This window comes from Coregonus clupeaformis, unplaced genomic scaffold, assembly GCF_020615455.1.
Source record: "Coregonus clupeaformis isolate EN_2021a unplaced genomic scaffold, ASM2061545v1 scaf2509, whole genome shotgun sequence".
In the NCBI taxonomy this organism is placed as follows: Eukaryota; Metazoa; Chordata; class Actinopteri; order Salmoniformes; family Salmonidae; genus Coregonus; species Coregonus clupeaformis.
In genome coordinates, this window is record NW_025535963.1 from 28,688 (window position 1) to 50,000 (window position 21,313).

The following is a 21,313-nucleotide window of genomic DNA, read 5'->3' on the forward strand; positions in this document are numbered from 1 at the left end:
TATGGACCAGAACAGGATCATATAGCCAACAGCTATCAGATACAGAGAGGAGGTTATGGACCAGAACAGGATCATATAGCCAACAGCTCTCAGATACAGAGAGGAGGGTACATGATGAGGTTATGGACCAGAACAGGATCATATAGCCAACAGCTATCAGATACAGAGAGGAGGTTATGGACCAGAACAGGATCATATAGCCAACAGCTCTCAGATACAGAGAGGAGGGTACATGATGAGGTTATGGACCAGAACAGGATCATATAGCCAACAGCTATCAGATACAGAGAGGAGGTTATGGACCAGAACAGGATCATATAGCCAACAGCTATCAGATACAGAGAGGAGGGTACATGATGAGGTTATGGACCAGAACAGGATCATATAGCCAACAGCTCTCAGATACAGAGAGGAGGTTATGGACAGAACAGGATCATATAGCCAACAGCTATCAGATACAGAGAGGAGGTTATGGACCAGAACAGGATCATATAGCCAACAGCTCTCAGATACAGAGAGGAGGGTACATGATGAGGTTATGGACCAGAACAGGATCATATAGCCAACAGCTCTCAGATACAGAGAGGAGGTTATGGACCAGAACAGGATCATATAGCCAACAGCTCTCAGATACAGAGAGGAGGTTATGGACCAGAACAGGATCATATAGCCAACAGCTCTCAGATACAGAGAGGAGGTTATGGACCAGAACAGGATCATATAGCCAACAGCTCTCAGATACAGAGAGGAGGGTACATGATGAGGTTATGGACCAGAACAGGATCATATAGCCAACAGCTATCAGATACAGAGAGGAGGTTATGGACCAGAACAGGATCATATAGCCAACAGCTCTCAGATACAGAGAGGAGGGTACATGATGAGGTTATGGACCAGAACAGGATCATATAGCCAACAGCTATCAGATACAGAGAGGAGGGTACATGATGAGGTTATGGACCAGAACAGGATCATATAGCCAACAGCTCTCAGATACAGAGAGGAGGTTATGGACCAGAACAGGATCATATAGCCAACAGCTATCAGATACAGAGAGGAGGTTATGGACCAGAACAGGATCATATAGCCAACAGCTCTCAGATACAGAGAGGAGGGTACATGATGAGGTTATGGACCAGAACAGGATCATATAGCCAACAGCTATCAGATACAGAGAGGAGGTTATGGACCAGAACAGGATCATATAGCCAACAGCTCTCAGATACAGAGAGGAGGGTACATGATGAGGTTATGGACCAGAACAGGATCATATAGCCAACAGCTATCAGATACAGAGAGGAGGTTATGGACCAGAACAGGATCATATAGCCAACAGCTATCAGATACAGAGAGGAGGGTACATGATGAGGTTATGGACCAGAACAGGATCATATAGCCAACAGCTCTCAGATACAGAGAGGAGGGTACATGATGAGGTTATGGACCAGAACAGGATCATATAGCCAACAGCTCTCAGATACAGAGAGGAGGTTATGGACCAGAACAGGATCATATAGCCAACAGCTATCAGATACAGAGAGGAGGTTATGGACCAGAACAGGATCATATAGCCAACAGCTCTCAGATACAGAGAGGAGGGTACATGATGAGGTTATGGACCAGAACAGGATCATATAGCCAACAGCTCTCAGATACAGAGAGGAGGTTATGGACCAGAACAGGATCATATAGCCAACAGCTATCAGATACAGAGAGGAGGTTATGGACCAGAACAGGATCATATAGCCAACAGCTCTCAGATACAGAGAGGAGGTTATGGACCAGAACAGGATCATATAGCCAACAGCTCTCAGATACAGAGAGGAGGTTATGGACCAGAACAGGATCATATAGCCAACAGCTATCAGATACAGAGAGAGGTTATGGACCAGAACAGGATCTTATAGCCAACAGCTATCAGATACAGAGAGGAGGTTATGGACCAGAACAGGATCTATAGCCAACAGCTAACAGATACAGAGAGGAGGTTATGGACCAGAACAGGATCATATAGCCAACAGCTATCAGATACAGAGAGGAGGGTACATGATGAGGTTATGGACCAGAACAGGATCATATAGCCAACAGCTATCAGATACAGAGAGGAGGTTATGGACCAGAACAGGATCATATAGCCAACAGCTCTCAGATACAGAGAGGAGGGTACATGATGAGGTTATGGACCAGAACAGGATCATATAGCCAACAGCTATCAGATACAGAGAGGAGGTTATGGACCAGAACAGGATCATATAGCCAACAGCTCTCAGATACAGAGAGGAGGTTATGGACCAGAACAGGATCATATAGCCAACAGCTATCAGATACAGAGAGGAGGTTATGGACCAGAACAGGATCATTTGTATTTGTTAATTGAACTGTAGAGAGCTGTCATCATCATCATCATCACTACAACACTAGTCCATACTACTGGGTTTAAGGACAGAAACTATGAAAACAAACATGAAATGCAGACATAAAAAATATATTTTAATGTGATGATTTGGTCAAACATTTTACATTTACATTTTAGTCATTTAGCAGACGCTCTTATCCAGAGCGACTTACAGTTAGTGAGTGCATACATTTTTATTTTATTTTTTTCCATACTGGCCCCCCATGGGAATCGAACCCACAACCCTGGCGTTGTAAACACCATGCTCTACCAACTGAGCTACATCCCAAACAATGCTGTTGAGTGTCTAGGAGAGGTGAACAGTCCCTGGTGGTGTGTGTGTGTGTGTGTGTGTGTGTGTGTGTGTGTGTGTGTGTGTGTGTGTGCGCTGATGAACATCAGAGAGGTGAACAGTCCCTAGTCCAGACTGCACTGTTCTGTCCTTAGGGCTGGGTTGGAGCAAATACGTGCCCCACTGTTGAGAGGAACGGGACCTGAACGCACCAGATATACTGTAACTCATTCTGGCTCAGGGGGCTGGGTCTCCCCTCACTGAGGAGGATAGGGGCCAGTGGGCGGTGGGGGAGGAGGGGGGAGGTGAGAGAAGGGGAGGGTGGGGTAGGGGTTAGGGGGGGGAGGGGGCCAGGGGAAGGACATGTGGGAGGGAGGAGGGGGAGGGTAGAGGGGGAAGGACTGGGGCTGGTAAGGGGGAGGGTAGGGGTAGTGGGGCTGGTGGGGGTAGAATGGAGCCCCTTCGTATCGTGGTGGGGGACCCCAGTTGTCACGGCGGGGTGGACGACTCTGTTGCAAAGGCCTCTGGGACATCTGTGGTCTGGTGACGGAATCTCCGTCTGTAGGAGAAAGAGAATGAGGGTACACACATACACACACACGGGTTAAAGCTCAAATGATATACAGCCAACAACCATCAGAATCTGAACCAAGTCATCAGAAAGCCATGGAGTCAGAATGGGCCCAACGGCTGGCCAAGACTGTTAATATTAGGATGGTTTGTTTCAATGTGCTTTCTCGCTGCCTGCCCTGTGTATTCACAAATCTCTCCTCCTTCTGACATCTGTTCTATGCTGTATTTTAAATTCTTCAGAAAAGTGCATGCTTGCTTTTCCCATCGAGTATTTGGTCAGAACATCTTAAAAATACCTTATTTATTTATTGCACAAAATGCTCACCTTAAATCCATCTATGATAGTCTTAGCTTAAATCCATTATGCTAGGGTTAGCTTAAATCCATTATGCTAGGGTTAGCTTAAATCCATTATGCTAGGGTTAGCTTAAATCCATTATGCTAGGGTTAGCTTAAATCCATTATGCTAGGGTTAGCTTAAATCCATCTATGATAGGGTTAGCTTAAATCCATTATGCTAGGGTTAGCTTAAATCCATCTATGATAGCCTTAGCTTAAATCCATTATGCTAGGGTTAGCTTAAATCCATCTATGCTAGGTTAGCTTAAATCCATCTATGCTAGGGTTAGCTTAAATCCATCTATGCTAGGGTTAGCTTAAATCCATCTATGCTAGGGTTAGCTTAAATCCATTATGCTAGGGTTAGCTTAAATCCATTATGCTAGGGTTAGCTTGAATCCATCTATGCTAGGGTTAGTTTAAATCCATCTATGCTAGGGTTAGTTTAAATCCATCTATGATAGTCTTAGCTTAAATCCATCTATGCTAGGGTTCGCTTAAATCCATCTATGCTAGGTTCGCTTAAATCCATCTATGCTAGGGTTAGCTTAAATCCATCTATGCTAGGTTAGCTTAAATCCATCTATGCTAGGTTAGCTTAAATCCATCTATGCTAGGGTTAGCTTAAATCCATTATGATAGGGTTCGCTTAAATCCATCTATGCTAGTGTTAGCTTAAATCCATCTATGCTAGGGTTCGCTTAAATCCATCTATGCTACGGTTCGCTAAATCCATCTATGCTAGGGTTCGCCTAAATCCATCTATGCTAGGGTTAGGTCTAATCAAGGGGAATCACTTGAATGTCCCAATTTGTATTTCTTACAACACGCAGGATGAAACAGCCCAATAACCACTCTAATAACTGCACAGTGAATAGGGGAGACCGGGGCTGGGCGTTCCATATGTTGGTGTCACTCCCAATCTAGAAAGTTCTGTATAGCCCAATCATTTGGAGATTCAAATGTGGGACTACTTTGCAAGAGGTCACCCACTTGCTAAATTCATATCAGCATCTCAAAACATTGAGGTGATGGGAATTTTCGGATTTTATAGGAGGTGAAAGTAAAAAATAATGTATTGATATTTTCATTGTTTGAATACATAGCATCATAGTTAGCTAGGTCAAACCATGTGGAAATTAGCAACATAGTTAGCTAGGTCAAGCCATGTGGAAATTAGCAACATAGTTAGCTAGGTCAAACCATGTGGAAATTAGCAACATAGTTAGCTAGGTCAAACCATGTGGAAATTAGCATCATAGTTAGCTAGGTCAAACCATGTGGAAATTAGCATCATAGTTAGCTAGGTCAAACCATGTGGAAATTAGCATCATAGTTAGCTAGGTCAAACCATGTGGAAATTAGCATCATAGTTAGCCTTTATGCTCAGTTGGGGATGGTTATAAAAAGTTAAAGTATAAACTGTTTCAATCAAACATGTTTTAAACTGCTCAATCCAAAATCAATAACCTGGCTATTTCTAAGACTCCGTAGGCTACATTGTTCATTTCAAGTGGACAGTGTGTTTGAAAGGTAATAACTCCCATTTTGGAATAAGTTATGACGATAAAAGGGAACCCATAGTCTCATAAAATAACCTATAGACCTCCTGGTGTTGAGAAATACAACCCCATAAGATAACCTATAGACCTCCTGGTGTTGAGAAATACACTAGTCTCCCCTAACCTAAGGAGTTAACAGGATGACAGCCCCAGTCTCCTCTAACCTAAGGAGTTAACAGGATGACAGCCCCAGTCTCATCTAACCTAAGGAGTTAACAGGATGACAGCCCCAGTCTCCTCTAACCTAAGGAGTTAACAGGATGACAGCCCCAGTCTCCCCTAACCTAAGGAGTTAACAGGATGACAGCCCCCAGTCTCCTCTAACCTAAGGAGTTAACAGGATGACAGCCCCAGTCCCCTCTAACCTAAGGGTTAACAGGATGACAGCCCCAGTCTCCCCCTAACCTAAGAGTTAACAGGATGACAGCCCCAGTCTCCTCTAACCCTAAGGAGTTAACAGGATGACAGCCCCAGTCCCCTCTAACCTAAGGAGTTAACAGGATGACAGCCCCAGTCTCCTCTAACCTAAGGAGTTAACAGGATGACAGCCCCAGTCTCCTCTAACCTAAGGAGTTAACAGGATGACAGCCCCAGTCTCCTCTAACCTAAGGAGTTAACAGGATGACAGCCCCAGTCTCCTCTAACCTAAGGGAGTTAACAGGATGACAGCCCCAGTCCCCTCTAACCTAAGGAGTACAGGATGACAGCCCCAGTTTCATCTAACCTAAGGAGTTAACAGGATGACAGCCCCAGTCTCCCTAACCTAAGGAGTTAACAGGATGATAGCCCCAGTCTCCCCTAACCTAAGGAGTTAACAGGATGACAGTCCCAGTCTCCCCTAACCTAAGGAGTTAACAGGATGACAGCCCCAGTCTCCTCTAACCTAAGGAGTTAACAGGATGACAGCCCCAGTCTCCTCTAACCTAAGGAGTTAACAGGATGACAACCCCAGTCTCCCTAACCTAAGGAGTTAACAGGATGACAGCCCCAGTTCTCTCCTAACCCAAGGAGTTAACAGGATGACAGCCCCAGTCTCCCTAACCTAAGGAGTTAGCAGGATGACAGCCCCCAGTCTCTCCTAACCTAAGGAGCTAACAGGATGACAGCCACAGTCTCCCCTAACCCAAGGAGTTAACAGGATGACAGCCCCAGTCTCCTCTAACCTAAGGAGTTAACAGGATGACAGCCCCAGTCTCCTCTAACCTAAGGGAGTTAACAGGATGACAGCCCCCAGTCTCTCCTAACCTAAGGAGTTAACAGGATGACAGCCCCAGTCTCCTCTAACCTAAGGAGTTAACAGGATGACAGCCCCAGTCTCTCCTAACCCTAAGGAGTTAACAGGATGACAGCCCCAGTCTCTCCTAACCTAAGGAGTTAACAGGATGACAGTCCCAGTCTCCCTAACCTAAGGAGTTAACAGGATGACAGCCCCAGTCTCTCCTAACCTAAGGAGTTAACAGGATGACAGCCCTGTCTCCTCTAACCTAAGGAGTTAACAGAGATGACAGCCCCAGTCTCTCCTAACCTAAGGAGTTAACAGGATGACAGCCCCAGTCTCCTCTAACCCAAAGGAGTTAACAGGATGACAGCCCCAGTCTCTCCTAACCTAAGGAGTCTAACAGGATGACAGCCCCCAGTCTCTCCTAACCTAAGGAGTTAATAGGATGACAGCCCCAGTCTCCCTAACCTAAGGAGTTAACAGGATGACAGCCCCAGTCTCTCCTAACCTAAGGAGCTAACAGGATGACAGCCCCAGTCTCCTCTAACCTAAGGAGTTAACAGGATGACAGCCCCAGTCTCCTCTAACCTAAGGAGCTAACAGGATGACAGCCCAGTCTCCCTAATCTGATGATTTGCACTGTTACCCACAACCTTTTTCCCAGAGAAATCAAATGATGATATCGCCTTTCATCAAATTCAGCACTGCATGCGCTTTCTGTCCACGTGGGCACCAACAATATGCTTTGGGAACGCCCCTGTGCTCTGTGGTGATTGGCTCTTGAATTGCTAGTGTCAAAGGAGGAGGTCAAACCGACGAGACCATCAAATTCTCTGGGAGAATTTCCTAGCAACGCTCCAACACATTCCCGACATGCTCCGACCGACGAGACCATCAGATTCTCTGGGAGAATTTCCACGCGGCCTCCAACACACTCCCGACATGCTCCGAAAGGAATTCGCACAGAAGTTTGAAAGTTGACCCAGAAGTAACAGAGTGCATGTTGTGTCTGACCTGGTTGGTGCTGGGCTCTCTGTCCTCTTTCTCTCTCACTCTTCTGAACATTTCCCCTCTTCTTCTTCCTTTTCATCATCTGTTCTGCCTCATCATCACTGAAGTCCAACGCCTGGGAGAGAGACAAGAGAGGAGAGAGGAGGGGAGGAGAGAGAGAGGAAGAAGTGAGAAGAGGAGAGAGAGAGGAAGAGAGGAGAGGGGAAAGAGGAGAGGAGGGAGCAAGGAAGAAGTGAGGAGAGAGAAGGGAGCGAGGGGGAAGAGAGGAGAGAGGAAGAGTAGGAGAGAGGAGGAGAGGAGAGAGGGAAGAAGTGAAGAGGAGAGAGAGAGGGAACAGAGGAGAGAGGGAAGAAGTGAGAAGAGAGAGAGAGGGAACAGAGGAGAGAGGGAAGAAGTGAGAAGAGGAGAGAGAGGGGAACAGAGGAAGAGAGGGAAGAGGAGAGGAGGGGGAGCAAGGAAGAAGTGAGGAGAGGAGAGAGAGAGGGAACAGAGGAGAGAGGGGGGAAGAAGTAGGAGAGAGGAGAGAGAGAGGGAACAGAGGAGAGAGGGAAGAAGTAGAGAAGAGGAGAGAGGAGAGAGAGGAGAGAGGGGAGCAAGGGAAGAAGTGAGGAGGGGGAAGAGAGGAGAGAGGGAAGAAGTAGGAGAGAGGAGGAGAGGAGAGAGGGAAGAAGTGAGAAGAGGAGAGAGAGAGGGAACAGAGGAGAGAGGAAGAAGTGAGAAGAGGAGAGAGAGGGAACAGAGGAGAGAGGAAGAAAGTGAGAGAGAGAGAAGAGGAGAGGAGGGAGCAAGGAAGAAGTGAGGAGAGGAGAGAGAGAGGGAAACAGAGGAGAGAGGGAAGAAGTGAGAAGAGGAGAGAGGGAAGAGGAGAGGAGAGGAGAGAGGGAAGAGGAGAGAGGGGAGCAAGGGAAGAAGTGAGGAGAGGAGAGAGAGAGAACAGAGGAGAGAGGAAGAAGTGAGAAGAGGAGAGAGGGAAGAGGAGAAGAGAGAGAAGAGAGCGAGGGGAAGAGAGGAGAGAGGGAAGAGTAGGAGAGAGGAGGAGAGGAGAGAGGGAAGAAGTGAGAAGAGGAGAGAGAGAGGGGAAACAGAGGAGAGGGGGAAGAAGTGAGGAGAGGAGAGAGAGGAACAGAGGAGAGAGGGGAAGAAGTGAGAAGAGGAGAGAGGGAAGAGGGAGAGGAGGGGAGCAAGGAAGAAGTGAGGAGAGAAGAGAGCGAGGGAAGAGAGGAGAGAGGGAAGAGTAGAGAGAGAGGAGGAGAGGAGAGAGGAAGAAGTGAGAAGAGGAGAGAGAGGGAACAGAGGAGAGAGGGAAGAAGTGAGGAGAGAGAAGAGAGCGAGGGGGAGAGTGGAGAGAGGAGGGAGAGGAGAGAGAGGGAATAAGTGAGGAGGAGGATTTGTATTTATTAAGGATCCCCATTAGCTGCTGGGGTCCAGCAACATTAAAGGCAGTTATATACAGTTGAATCCATTTAGTGTGTTCCCTCAGGCCACTACTCCACCATCACATATTTACAATACAGCATCCATGTATACGTGTGTGTAGAGTGAGTGTCATCATGTGTACCTGTGTATAGAGTGAGGGTCATCATGTGTACCTGTGTATAGAGTGAGGGTCATCATGTGTACCTGTGTATAGAGTGAGGGTCATCAGTGTACGTGTGTGTAGAGTGAGGGTCATCATGTGTGTGTGTGTATAGAGTGAGTGTCATCATGTGTACGTGTGTATAGAGTGAGGGTCATCATGTGTACGTGTGTATAGAGTGAGGGTCATCATGTATGCGTGTGTATAGAGTGAGGGTCATCATGTGTACGTGTGTATAGAGTGAGGTCATCATGTGTACTGTGTGTAGAGTGAGGGTCATCATGTGTGTGTGTGTATAGAGTGAGTGTCATCATGTGTACGTGTGTATAGAGTGAGGGTCATCATGTATGCGTGTGTATAGAGTGAGGGTCATCATGTATGCGTGTGTATAGAGTGAGGGTCATCATGTGTACGTGTGTATAGAGTGAGGGTCATCATGTACGTGTGTGTGTAGAGTGAGGGTCATCATGTGTACCTGTGTATAGAGTGAGGTCATCATGTGTACCTGTGTATAGAGTGAGGGTCATCATGTACGTGTGTATAGAGTGAGGGTCATCATGGTACGTGTGTATAGAGTGAGGGTCATCATGTGTACCTGTGTGTAGAGTGAGGGTCATCATGTGTACCTGTGTGTAGAGTGAGGGTCATCATGTGTACCTGTGTGTAGAGTGAGGGTCATCATGTGTACCTGTGTATAGAGTGAGGGTCATCATGTGTGTGTATAGAGTAGGGTCATCATGTGTACGTGTGTATAGAGTGAGGGTCATCATGTGTGCGTGTGTATAAGTGAGGTCATCATGTGTACCTGTGTGAGTGGTCATCATGTGTACGTGTGTATAGAGTGAGGGTCATCATGTGTACGTGTGTATAGAGTGAGGGTCATCATGTGTACGTGTGTATAGAGTGAGGTCATCATGTGTACGTGTGTATAGAGTGAGGTCATCATGTATGCGTGTGTATAAGTGAGGGTCATCATGTGTACTGTGTATAGAGTGAGGGTCATCATGTGTACCTGTGTATAGAGTGAGGGTCATCATGTGTGTGTATAGAGTGAGGAGTCATCATGTGTACGTGTGTATAGAGTGAGGGTCATCATGTGATACGTGTGTATAGAGTGAGGGTCATCATGTGTACGTGTGTATAGAGTGAGGGTCATCTGTATACGTGTGTATAGAGTGAGGGTCATGTGTATCGTGTGTATAGAGTGAGGGTCATCATGTATGCGTGTGTATAGAGTGAGGGTCATCATGTATGCGTGTGTGTAGAGTGAGGGTCATCATGTGTGTGTGTGTATAGAGTGAGTGTCATCATGTGTACGTGTGTATAGAGTGAGGGTCATCATGTGTACGGTGTATAGAGTGAGGGTCATCATGTGTGCGTGTATAGAGTGAGGGTCATCATGTGTACGTGTGTATAGAGTGAGGGTCATCATGTGTGCGTGTGTGTAGAGTGAGGGTCATCATGTGTACCTGTGTATAGAGTGAGGGTCATCATGTGTACCTGTGTATAGAGTGAGGGTTCATGTGTACGTGTGTATAGAGTGAGGGTCATCATGTGTACGTGTGTATAGAGTGAGGGTCATCATGTGCACTGTGTGTAGAGTGAGGGTCATCATGTGTACCTGTGTGTAGAGTGAGGGGTCATCATGTGACCTGTGTGTAGAGTGAGGGTCATCATGTGTACCTGTGTATAGAGTGAGGGTCATCATGTGTGTGTATAGAGTGAGGTCATCATGTGTACGTGTGTATAGAAGTGAGGGTCATCATGTGTACGTGTGTATAGAGTGAGGGTCATCATGTGTACCTGTGTATAGAGTGGAGGGTCATCATGTGTACGTGTGTATAGAGTGAGGGTCATCATGTGTACGTGTGTATAGAGTGAGGTCATCATGTGTACGTGTGTATAGAGTGAGGGTCATCATGTGTACCTGTGTAGAGTGAGGGTCATCATGTGTACGTGTGTATAGAGTGAAGGTCATCATGTACGCGTGTATAGAGTGAGTCATCATGTGTACCTGTGTGTAGAGTGAGGGTCATCATGTTGCGTGTGTAGAGTGAGGGTCATCATGTACCTGTGTATAGAGTGAGGGTCATCATGTACCTGTGTGTAGAGTGAGGGTCATCATGTGTACCTGTGTGTAGAGTGAGGGTCATCATGTGTAGCGTGTGTATAGAGTGAGGTCATCATGTGTACGTGTGTATAGAGTGAGGGTCATCATGTGTACCTGTGTGTAGAGTGAGGGTCATCATGTGTACGTGTGTATAGAGTGAGGGTCATCATGTGTACGTGTGTATAGAGTGAGGGTCATCATGTGTACCTGTGTGTAGAGTGAGGGTCATCATGTGTACGTGTGTAGAGTGAGGGTCATCATGTGTACCTGTGTATAGAGTGAGGGTCATCATGTGTACCTGTGTGTAGAGTGAGGGTCATCATGTGTACCTGTGTGTAGAGTGAGGTCATCATGTGTACGTGTGTATAGAGTGAGGGTCATCATGTGTGCGTGTATAGAGTGAGGGTCATCATGTGTACCTGTGTGTAGAGTGAGGGTCATCATGTGTACGTGTGTAGAGTGAGGGTCATCATGTGTACCTGTGTATAGAGTGAGGGTCATCATGTGTACCTGTGTGTAGAGTGAGGGTCATCATGTGTACGTGTGTATAGAGTGAGGGTCATCATGTGTACGTGTGTGTAGAGTGAGGTCATCATGTGTACTGTGTATAGAGTGAGGGTCATCATGTGTGCGTGTGTGTAGAGTGAGGGTCATCATGTGTACGTGTGTATAGAGTGAGGTCATCATGTGTACCTCTGTGTGTAGAGTGAGGGTCATCATGTGTACCTGTGTATAGAGTGAGGGTCATCATGTGTACCTGTGTATAGAGTGAGGGTCATCATGTGTACTGTGTGTATAGAGTGAGGGTCATCATGTACGCCTGTGTGTAGAGTGAGGGTCATCATATGTACCTGTGTGTAGAGTGAGGGTCATCATGTGTACCTGTGTGTAGAGTGAGGGTCATCTGTGTACCTGTGTATAGAGTGAGGAGTCATCATGTGTACCTGTGTATAGAGTGAGAGGTCATCATGTGTACGTGTGTATAGAGTGAGGGTCATCATGTGTACCTGTGTGTAGAGTGAGGGTCATCATGTGTACCTGTGTGTAGAGTGAGGGTCATCATGTGTACCTGTGTGTAGAGTGAGGGTCATCATGTGTACCTGTGTATAGAGTGAGGGTCATCATGTGTGTGTATAGAGTGAGGGTCATCATGTGTACGTGTGTATAGAGTGAGGGTCATCATGTGTACGTGTGTATAGAGTGAGGGTCATCAGTGTGTACCTGTGTATAGAGTGAGGGTCATCATGTGTACGTGTGTATAGAGTGAGGGTCATCATGTGTACGTGTGTAGTAGAGTGAGGGTCATCATGTGTAACGTGTGTATAGAGTGAGGGTCATCATGTGTACGTGTGTATAGAGTGAGGGTCATCATGTGTACGTGTGTATAGAGTGAGGGTCATCATGTGTACCTGTATAGAGTGAGGGTCATCATGTGTACCTGTGTATAGAGTGAGGGTCATCATGTGTGTGTATAGAGTGAGGGTCATCATGTACGTGTGTATAGAGTGAGGGTCATCATGTGTACGTGTGTATAGAGTGGGGTCATCATGTGTACGTGTGTATAGAGTGAGGGTCATCATGTGTACGTGTGTATAGAGTGAGGGTCATCATGTGTACGTGTGTATAGAGTGAGGGTCATCATGTGTACGTGTGTATAGAGTGAGGTCATCATGTGTACGTGTGTGTAGAGTGAGAGTCATCATGTGTGTGTGTGTATAGAGTAGAGTGTCATCATGTGTACGTGTGTATAGAGTGAGGAGTCATCATGTGTACGTGTGTATAGAGTGAGGTCATCTGTGTACGTGTGTATAGAGTGAGGTCATCATGTATACGTGTGTATAGAGTGGGGTCATCATGTGTACGTGTGTGTAGAGTGAGGGTCATCATGTGTACCTGTGTATAGAGTGAGGGTCATCATGTGTACCTGTGTATAGAGTGAGGGTCATCATGTGTACGTGTGTATAGAGTGAGGGTCATCATGTGTCGTGTGTATAGAGTGGAGGGTCATCATGTGTACCTGTGTGTAGAGTAGAGGGTCATCATGTGTACCTGTGTGTAGAGTGAGGGTCATCATGTGTACCTGTGTGTAGGAGTGAGGTCATCATGTGTACCTGTGTATAAGTGAGGGTCATCATGTGTGTGTATAGAGTGAGGTCATCATGTGTACGTGTGTATAGAGTGAGGGTCATCATGTGTACGTGTGTATAGAGTGAGGGTCATCATGTGTGCATGTGTATAGAGTGAGGTCATCATGTGTACGTGTGTATAGAGTGAGGGTCATCATGTGTACGTGTGTATAGAGTGAGGGTCATCATGTGTACCTGTGTGTAGAGTGAGGGTCATCATGTGTGACGTGTGTATAGAGTGAGGGTCATCATGTGTACGTGTGTATAGAGTGAGGGTCATCATGTGTACCTGTGTGTAGAGTGAGGGTCATCATGTGTACGTGTGTAGAGTGAGGGTCATCATGTGTACCTGTGTATAGAGTGAGGGTCATCATGTGTACCTGTGTGTAGAGTGAGGGTCATCATGTGTACCTGTGTGTAGAGTGAGGGTCATCATGTGTACGTGTGTATAGAGTGAGGGTCATCATGTGTACGTGTGTATAGAGTGAGGGTCATCATGTGTACCTGTGTGTAGAGTGAGGGTCATCATGTGTACGTGTGTATAGAGTGAGGGAGGTCATCATGTGTACGTGTGTATAGAGTGAGGGTCATCATGTGTACCTGTGTGTAGAGTGAGGGTCATCATGTGTACGTGTGTAGAGTGAGGGTCATCATGTGTACCTGTGTATAGAGTGAGGGTCATCATGTGTACCTGTGTGTAGAGTGAGGGTCATCATGTGTACCTGTGTGTAGAGTGAGGGTCATCATGTGTACGTGTGTATAGAGTGAGGGTCATCATGTGTACGTGTGTATAGAGTGAGGGTCATCATGTGTACCTGTGTGTAGAGTGAGGGTCATCATGTGTACGTGTGTAGAGTGAGGGTCATCATGTGTACCTGTGTATAGAGTGAGGGTCATCATGTGTACCTGTGTGTAGAGTGAGGGTCATCATGTGTACGTGTGTATAGTGAGGGTCATCATGTGTACGTGTGTGTAGAGTGAGGGTCATCATGTGTACCTGTGTATAGAGTGAGGGTCATCATGTGTACGTGTGTGTAGAGTGAGGGTCATCATGTGTACGTGTGTATAGAGTGAGGGTCATCATGTGTACCTGTGTGTAGAGTGAGGGTCATCATGTGTACCTGTGTATAGAGTGAGGGTCATCATGTGTACCTGTGTATAGAGTGAGTGGTCATCTATGTGCGTGTGTATAGAGTGAGGGTCATCATGTGTACCTGTGTGTAGAGTGAGGGTCATCATGTGTACCTGTGTATAGAGTGAGGGTCATCATGTGTACCTGTGTGTAGAGTGAGTTCATCATGTGTACGTGTGTATAGAGTGAGGGTCATCATGTGTACGTGTGTGTAGAGTGAGTGTCATCATGTGTACCTGTGTGTAAGTGAGGGTCATCATGTGTACGTGTGTGTAGAGTGAGTGTCATCATGTGTACCTTGTATAGAGTGAGGGTCATCATGTGTACCTGTGTATAGAGTGAGGGTCATCATGTGTACGTGTGTATAGAGTGAGGGTCATCATGTGTACCTGTGTATAGAGTGAGGGTCATCATGTGTACGTGTGTATAGAGTGAGGGTCATCATGTGTACCTGTGTGTAGAGTGAGGGTCATCATGTGTACCTGTGTATAGAGTGAGGGTCATCATGTATACCTGTGTGTAGAGTGAGTGTCATCATGTGTACGTGTGTATAGAGTGAGGTCATCAGTGTGTACGTGTGTATAGAGTGAGGGTCATCATGTGTACGTGTGTATAGAGTGAGGGGTCATCATGTGTACGTGTGTATAGAGTGAGGTCATCATGTGTACGTGTGTATAGAGTGAGGGTCATCATGTATACGTGTGTGTAGAGTGAGGGTCATCATGTATCGTGTGTATAGAGTGAGGGTCATCATGTGTACGTGTGTATAGAGTGAGGTCATCATGTGTACGTGTGTATAGAGTGAGGTCATCATGTGTGTGTGTGTATAGAGTGAGGGTCATCATGTGTACCTGTGTATAGAGTGAGGGTCATCATGTGTACGTGTGTATAGAGTGAGGGTCATCATGTGTACCTGTGTATAGAGTGAGGGTCATCATGTGTACGTGTGTATAGAGTGAGGGTCATCATGTGTACGTGTGTAGAGTGAGGGTCATCATGTGTACCTGTGTATAGAGTGAGGGTCATCATTGTGTGTGTGTATAGAGTGAGGTCATCATGTGTACGTGTGTATAGAGTGAGGTCATCATGTGTGTGTATAGAGTGAGGGTCATCATGTGTACCTGTGTATAGAGTGAGGGTCATCATGTGTACCTGTGTATAGAGTGAGGGTCATCATGTGTGTGTATAGAGTGAGGGTCCTCATGTGTACCTGTGTCTAGAGTGAGGGTCATCATGTGTACCTGTGTATAGAGTGAGGGTCATCATGTGTGTATAGAGTGAGGGTCATCATGTGTACCTGTGTATAGAGTGAGGGTCATCATGTGTGTCTGTGTGTAGAGTGAGGGTCATCATGTGTGTGTGTCTCTTCACAGTCCCCGCTGTTCCATAAGGTGTATTTTTATCTGTTTTTAAATCTGATTCTACTGCTTGCATCAGTTACCTGATCTGGAATAGAGTTCCATGTAGTAATGGCTCTATGTAGTACTGTGCGCCTCCCATAGTCTGTTCTGGACTTGGGGACTGTGAAGAGACCTCTGGTGGCATGTCTTGTGGGGTATGTATGGGTGTCTGAGCTGTGTGCCAGTAGTTCAAACAGACAGCTCGGTGCATTCAACATGTCAATACCTTTCACAAATACAAGTAGTGATGAAGTCAATCTCTCCTCCACTTTGAGCCAGGAGAGATTGACATGCATATTATTAATGTTTGCTCTCTGTGTACATCCAAGGTCCAGCCGTACTGCCTGTTCTGAGCTCAATTGCGATTTTCCTAAGTCCCATTTTGTGGCACCTGACCACACGACTGAACAGTAGTCCAGGTGTGACAAAACTAGGGCCTGTAGGACCTGCCTTGTTGACAGTGCTGTTAAGAAGGCAGAGCAGCGCTTTATTATGGACATACTTCTCCTCATCGTAGCTACTGTTGTATCAATATGTTTTGACCATGACAGTTTACAATCCAGGGTTACTCAATCAGTTTAGTCACCTCAACTTGCTCAATTTATTCATTACAAGATTTAGTTGAGGTTTAGGGTTTAGTGAATGATTTGTCCCAAATACAATGCTTTTAGTTTTGAAATATTTAGGACTAACTTATTCCTTGCAACCCATTCTGAAACTAACTGCAGCTCTTTCTGAAGTGTTGAGTCTCATTCCAGTTGCTGTAGTAGCTGACGTGTATAGTGTTGAGTCATCCGTGATAATAGACACACTGGCTTTACTCAGAGCCAGTGGCATGTCATTAGAAAATATTGAAAAATTAAGGGGCCTAGACAGCTGCTCTGGGGAATTCCCGATTCTACCTGGATTATGTTGGAAAGGAGAGGGAAGAGGAGAGTGAGGAGAGAGAGAGAGGAGAGAGGGAAGAGGAGAGAGGGAAGAGGAGAGAGGGAAGAGAGAGAGGGAAGAGGAGAGAGGGAAGATGGAAGAGGAAGAGGAGAGAGGGAAGAGGAGAGAGGGAAGAGGGAGAGAGGAAGAGGAGAGAGGGAAGAGAGGGAGGGGAAGAGGAGAGAGGGAAAGAGGAAGAGGAGAGAGGGAAGAGGAGAGAGGGAAGAGAGAGAGGGAAGAGGAGAGAGGGAAGATGAAGAGGGAAGAGGAGAGAGGGAAGAGGAGAGAGGAAGAGGAGAGAGGAGGAAGAGGAGAGAGGGGAAGAGGAGAGGAGGAAGATGGAAAGAGGGAAGAGGAGGAGAGGAAGAGGAGAAAGAGGGAAGAGGAAGAGGGAAGAGGGAGAGAGGGGAAGAGGAGAGAGGAAGAGGAGAGAGGGGAAGAGGAGAGAGGGAAGAGGAGAGAGGAAGAAGGAAGAGGGAAAGAGGGAAGAGGGAAGATGGAAGAGGAGAGAGGGAAGAGGAGAGGGGGAGGAGAGAGAGGGAAGAGGAGAGAGGGAAGAGGAGAGAGGGAAGAGGAGAGAGGGAAGAGGAGAGAGGGAAGAGAAGGGAAGAAGAGGGAAGAGGAGAGAGGAAGAGGAGAGAGGAAGAGGAGAGAGGGAAGAGGAAGAGGGAAGAGGGAAGATGGAGAGAGAGAGGAAGAGGAGAGAGGGAAGATGGAAGAGGAAGAGGAGAGTGAGGAGAGGGGGAAGAGGAGAGAGGAATAGTGTTCAGTGAATTCTACTAGATAAAGACCATTCTCTTCCTCAATAGTGTTCAGTGAATTCTACTAGATAAAGACCATTCTCTCCTCAATAGTGTTCAGTGAATTCTACTAGACGTGAAAGACCGTTCTCTTCCTCAATAGTGTTCAGTGAATTCTACTAGATAAAGACCATTCTCTTCCTCAATAGTGTCTAGTGAATTCTACTAGATAAAAGAACCGTTCTCTTCCTCAATAGTGTTCAGTGAATTCTACTAGATGAAGACCATTCTCTTCCTCAATAGTGTTCAGTGAATTTCTACTAGATAAAGACCATTCTCTTCCTCAATAGTGTTCAGTGAATTCTACTAGATAAAGACCATTCTCTTCCTCAATAGTGTTCAGTGAATTCTACTAGATAAAGACCGTTCTCTTCCTCAATAGTGTTCAGTGAATTCTACTAGATAAAGACCATTCTCTTCTCATTAGTGTTCAGTGAATTCTACTAGATAAAGACCGTTCTCTTCCTCAATAGTGTTCAGTGAATTCTACTAGATGAAGACCATTCTCTTCCTCAATAGTGTTCAGTGAATTCTACTAAATAAAGACCGTTCTCTTCCTCAATAGTGTTCAGTGAATTCTACTAGATAAAGACCATTCTCTTCCTCAATAGTGTTCAGTGAATTCTACTAGATAAAGACCATTCTCTTCCTCAATAGTGTTCAGTGAATTCTACTAGATAAAGACCGTTCTCTTCCTCAATAGTGTTCAGGTGAATTCTACTAGATAAAGACCATTCTCTTCCTCAATAGTGTTCAGTGAATTCTACTAGATAAAGACCGTTCTCTTCCTCAATAGTGTTCAGGTGAATTCTACTAGATAAAGACCATTCTCTTCCTCAATAGTGTTCAGTGAATTCTACTAGATAAAGACCGTTCTCTTCCTCAATAGTGTTCAGGTGAATTCTACTAGATAAAGACCATTCTCTTCCTCAATAGTGTTCAGTGAATTCTACTAGATAAAGACCGTTCTCTTCCTCAATAGTGTTCAGTGAATTCTACTAGATGAAGTCCAAATGACTATGACATTCTGACATTTAAAACATACTCAACGTTAGAAATGTCACTACTCACTACTATAAACGTTGTATTTTCACATCCCCAAAATGTCTACTATTTAGAAGGTATTTAGAAGGCAGTATGGGTATTCAGACAGGGCCTGAGTGTTTAGAAGGCAGTATGGGTATTCAGACAGGGCCTGAGTGTTTAGAAGGCAGTATGGGTATTCAGACAGGGCCTGGGTGTTTAGAAGGCAGTATGTGGTATTCAGACAGGCCTGGGTGTTTAGAAGGCAGTATGGGTATTCAGACAGGGCCTGGGTGTTTAGAAGGCAGTATGGGTATTCAGACAGGGCCTGGGTGTTTAGAAGGCAGTATGGGTATTCAGACAGGGCCTGGGGTGTTTAGAAGGCAGTATGGGTATTCAGACAGGGCCTGGGTGTTTAGAAGGCAGTATGGGTATTCAGACAGGGCCTGGGTGTTTAGAAGGCAGTATGGGTATTCAGACAGGGCCTGGGTGTTTAGAAGGCAGTATGGGTATTCAGACAGGCCTGGAGTGTTTAGAAGGCAGTATGGGTATTCAGACAGGGCCTGGGTGTTTAGAAGAGCAGTATGGGTATTCAGACAGGGCCTGAGTGTTTAGGAAGGCAGTATGGGTATTCAGACAGGGCCTGGGTGTTTAGAAGGCAGTATGGGTATTCAGACAGGGCCTGAGTGTTTAGAAGGCAGTATCGGGTATTCAGACAGGAGCCTGAGTGTTTAGGAAGGTAGTATGGGTATTCAGACAGGGCCTGAGTGTTTAGAAAGGCAGTATGGGTATTCAGACAAGGCCTGGGTGTTTAGAAGGTAGTATGGGTATTCAGACAGGGCCTGGAGTGTTTAGAAGGCAGTATGGGTATTCAGACAGGGCCTGGGTGTTTAGAAGGCAGTATGGGTATTCAGACAGGGCCTGAGTGTTTAGAAGGCAGTATGGTATTCAGACAGGGCCTGAGTGTTTAGAAGGCAGTATGGGTATTCAGACAGGGCCTGGGTGTTTAGAAGGCAGTATGGGTATTCAGACAGGGCCTGAGTGTTTAGAAGGCAGTATGGGTATTCAGACAGGGCCTGGGTGTTTAGAAGGCAGTATGGGTATTCAGACAGGGCCTGGGTGTTTAGAAGGCAGTATGGGTATTCAGACAGGGCCTGAGTGTTTAGAAGGCAGTATGGGTATTCAGACAGGGCCTGGGTGTTTAGAAGACAGTATAGGGTATTCAGACAGGGCCTGAGTGTTTAGAAGGCAGTATGGGTATTCAGACAGCGCCTGAGTGTTTAGAAGGCAGTATGGGTATTCTCAGACAGCGCCTGGGTGTTTAGAAGGCAGTATGGGTATTCAGACAGGGCCTGGGTGTTTAGAAGCAGTATGGGTATTCAGACAGGGCCTGGGTGTTTAGAAGGCAGTATGGGTATTCAGACAGGGCCTGGGTGTTTAGAAGGCAGTATGGGTATTCAGACAGGGCCTGAGTGTTTAGAAGGCTGTATGGGTATTCAGACAGGCCTGGGTGTTTAGAAAGGCAGTATGGGTATTCAGACAGGGCCTGAAGTGTTTAGAAGGCAGTATGGGTATTCGGACAGCGCCTGGGTGTTTAGAAGGCAGTATGGGTATTCAGACAGGGCCTGAGTGTTTAGAAGGCAGTATAGGTGATTCAGACACGCCTGGGTGTTTAGAAGGCAGTATGGGTATTCAGACAGGGCCTGGGTGTTTAGAAGGCAGTATGGTATTCAGACAGGGCCTGGAGTGTTTTAGAAGGCAGTATGGGTATTCAGACAGGGCCTGGGTGTTTAGGGAAGGCAGTATGGGTATTCAGACAGGGCCTGAGTGTTTAGAAGGCAGTATGGGTATTCAGACAGGGCCTGAGTGTTTAGAAGACAGTATGGGGTATTCAGACAAGCGCCTGGGTGTTTAGAAGGCAGTATGGGTATTCAGACAGGGCCTGAGTGTTTAGAAGGCAGTATGGGTATTCAGACAGCGCCTGGGTGTTTAGGGAAGGCAGTATGGGTATTCAGACAGGGCCTGGGGTGTTTAGAAGGCAGTATGGGTATTCAGACAGGGCCTGAAGTGTTTAGAAGGCAGTATGGGTATTCAGACAGGGCCTGGGTGTTTAGAAGGCAGTATGGGTATTCAGACAGGGCCTGAGTATTTAGAAGGCAGTATGGGTATTCAGACAGGGCCTGAGTGTTTAGAAGGCAGTATGGGTATTCAGACAGGGGCCTGAGGTGTTTAGAAGGCAGTATGGGTATTCAGACAGGACCTGAGTGTTTAGAAGGCAGTATGGGTATCCAGACAGGGCCTGGGTGTTTAGAAGGCAGTATGGGTATTCAGACAGGGCCTGAGTGTTTAGAAGGCAGTATGGGTATTCAGACAGGGCCTGAGTGTTTAGGAAGGCAGTATGGGTATTCAGACAGGGCCTGGGTGTTTAGAAGACAGTATGGGTATTCAGACAGGGCCTGGGTGTTTAGAAGGCAGTATAGGTATTCAGACAGGGCCTGAGTGTTTAGGAAAGGCAGTATGGGTATTCAGACAGGGCCTGGGTGTTTAGAAGGCAGTATGGGTATTCAGACAGGGACACTGAGTGTTTAGAAGGCAGTATGGGTATTCAGACAGCAGGGCCTGAGTGTTTAGAAGGCAGTATGGGTATTCAGACAGGGCCTGAGTGTTTAGAAGGCAGTATGGGTATTCCAGACAGGGCCTGGGTGTTTAGAAGGCAGTATGGGTATTCAGACAGAGGCCTGGGTGTTTAGAAGGCAGTATGGGTATTCAGACAGGGCCTGAGTGTTTAGAAGACAGTATGGGTATTCAGACAGGGCCTGAGTGTTTAG

General features: G+C 46.3%; 1 protein-coding gene across 1 annotated transcript; it reads right to left on the reverse strand.

Moving 5' to 3' along the window:
- Positions 1-3,050: 3,050 nt before the first annotated feature.
- On the reverse strand, positions 3,051-12,903 carry LOC123488808 (H/ACA ribonucleoprotein complex non-core subunit NAF1-like; the record flags this gene model as incomplete). Its single annotated transcript, XM_045219586.1, has 3 exons — positions 12,880-12,903; positions 7,395-7,506; positions 3,051-3,246 (listed from the first exon to the last, which is right to left on the reverse strand). Coding segments are annotated over exons 1-3 (332 nt in total), but the record flags the coding sequence as incomplete, so codon positions are not given.
- Positions 12,904-21,313: the final 8,410 nt, after the last annotated feature.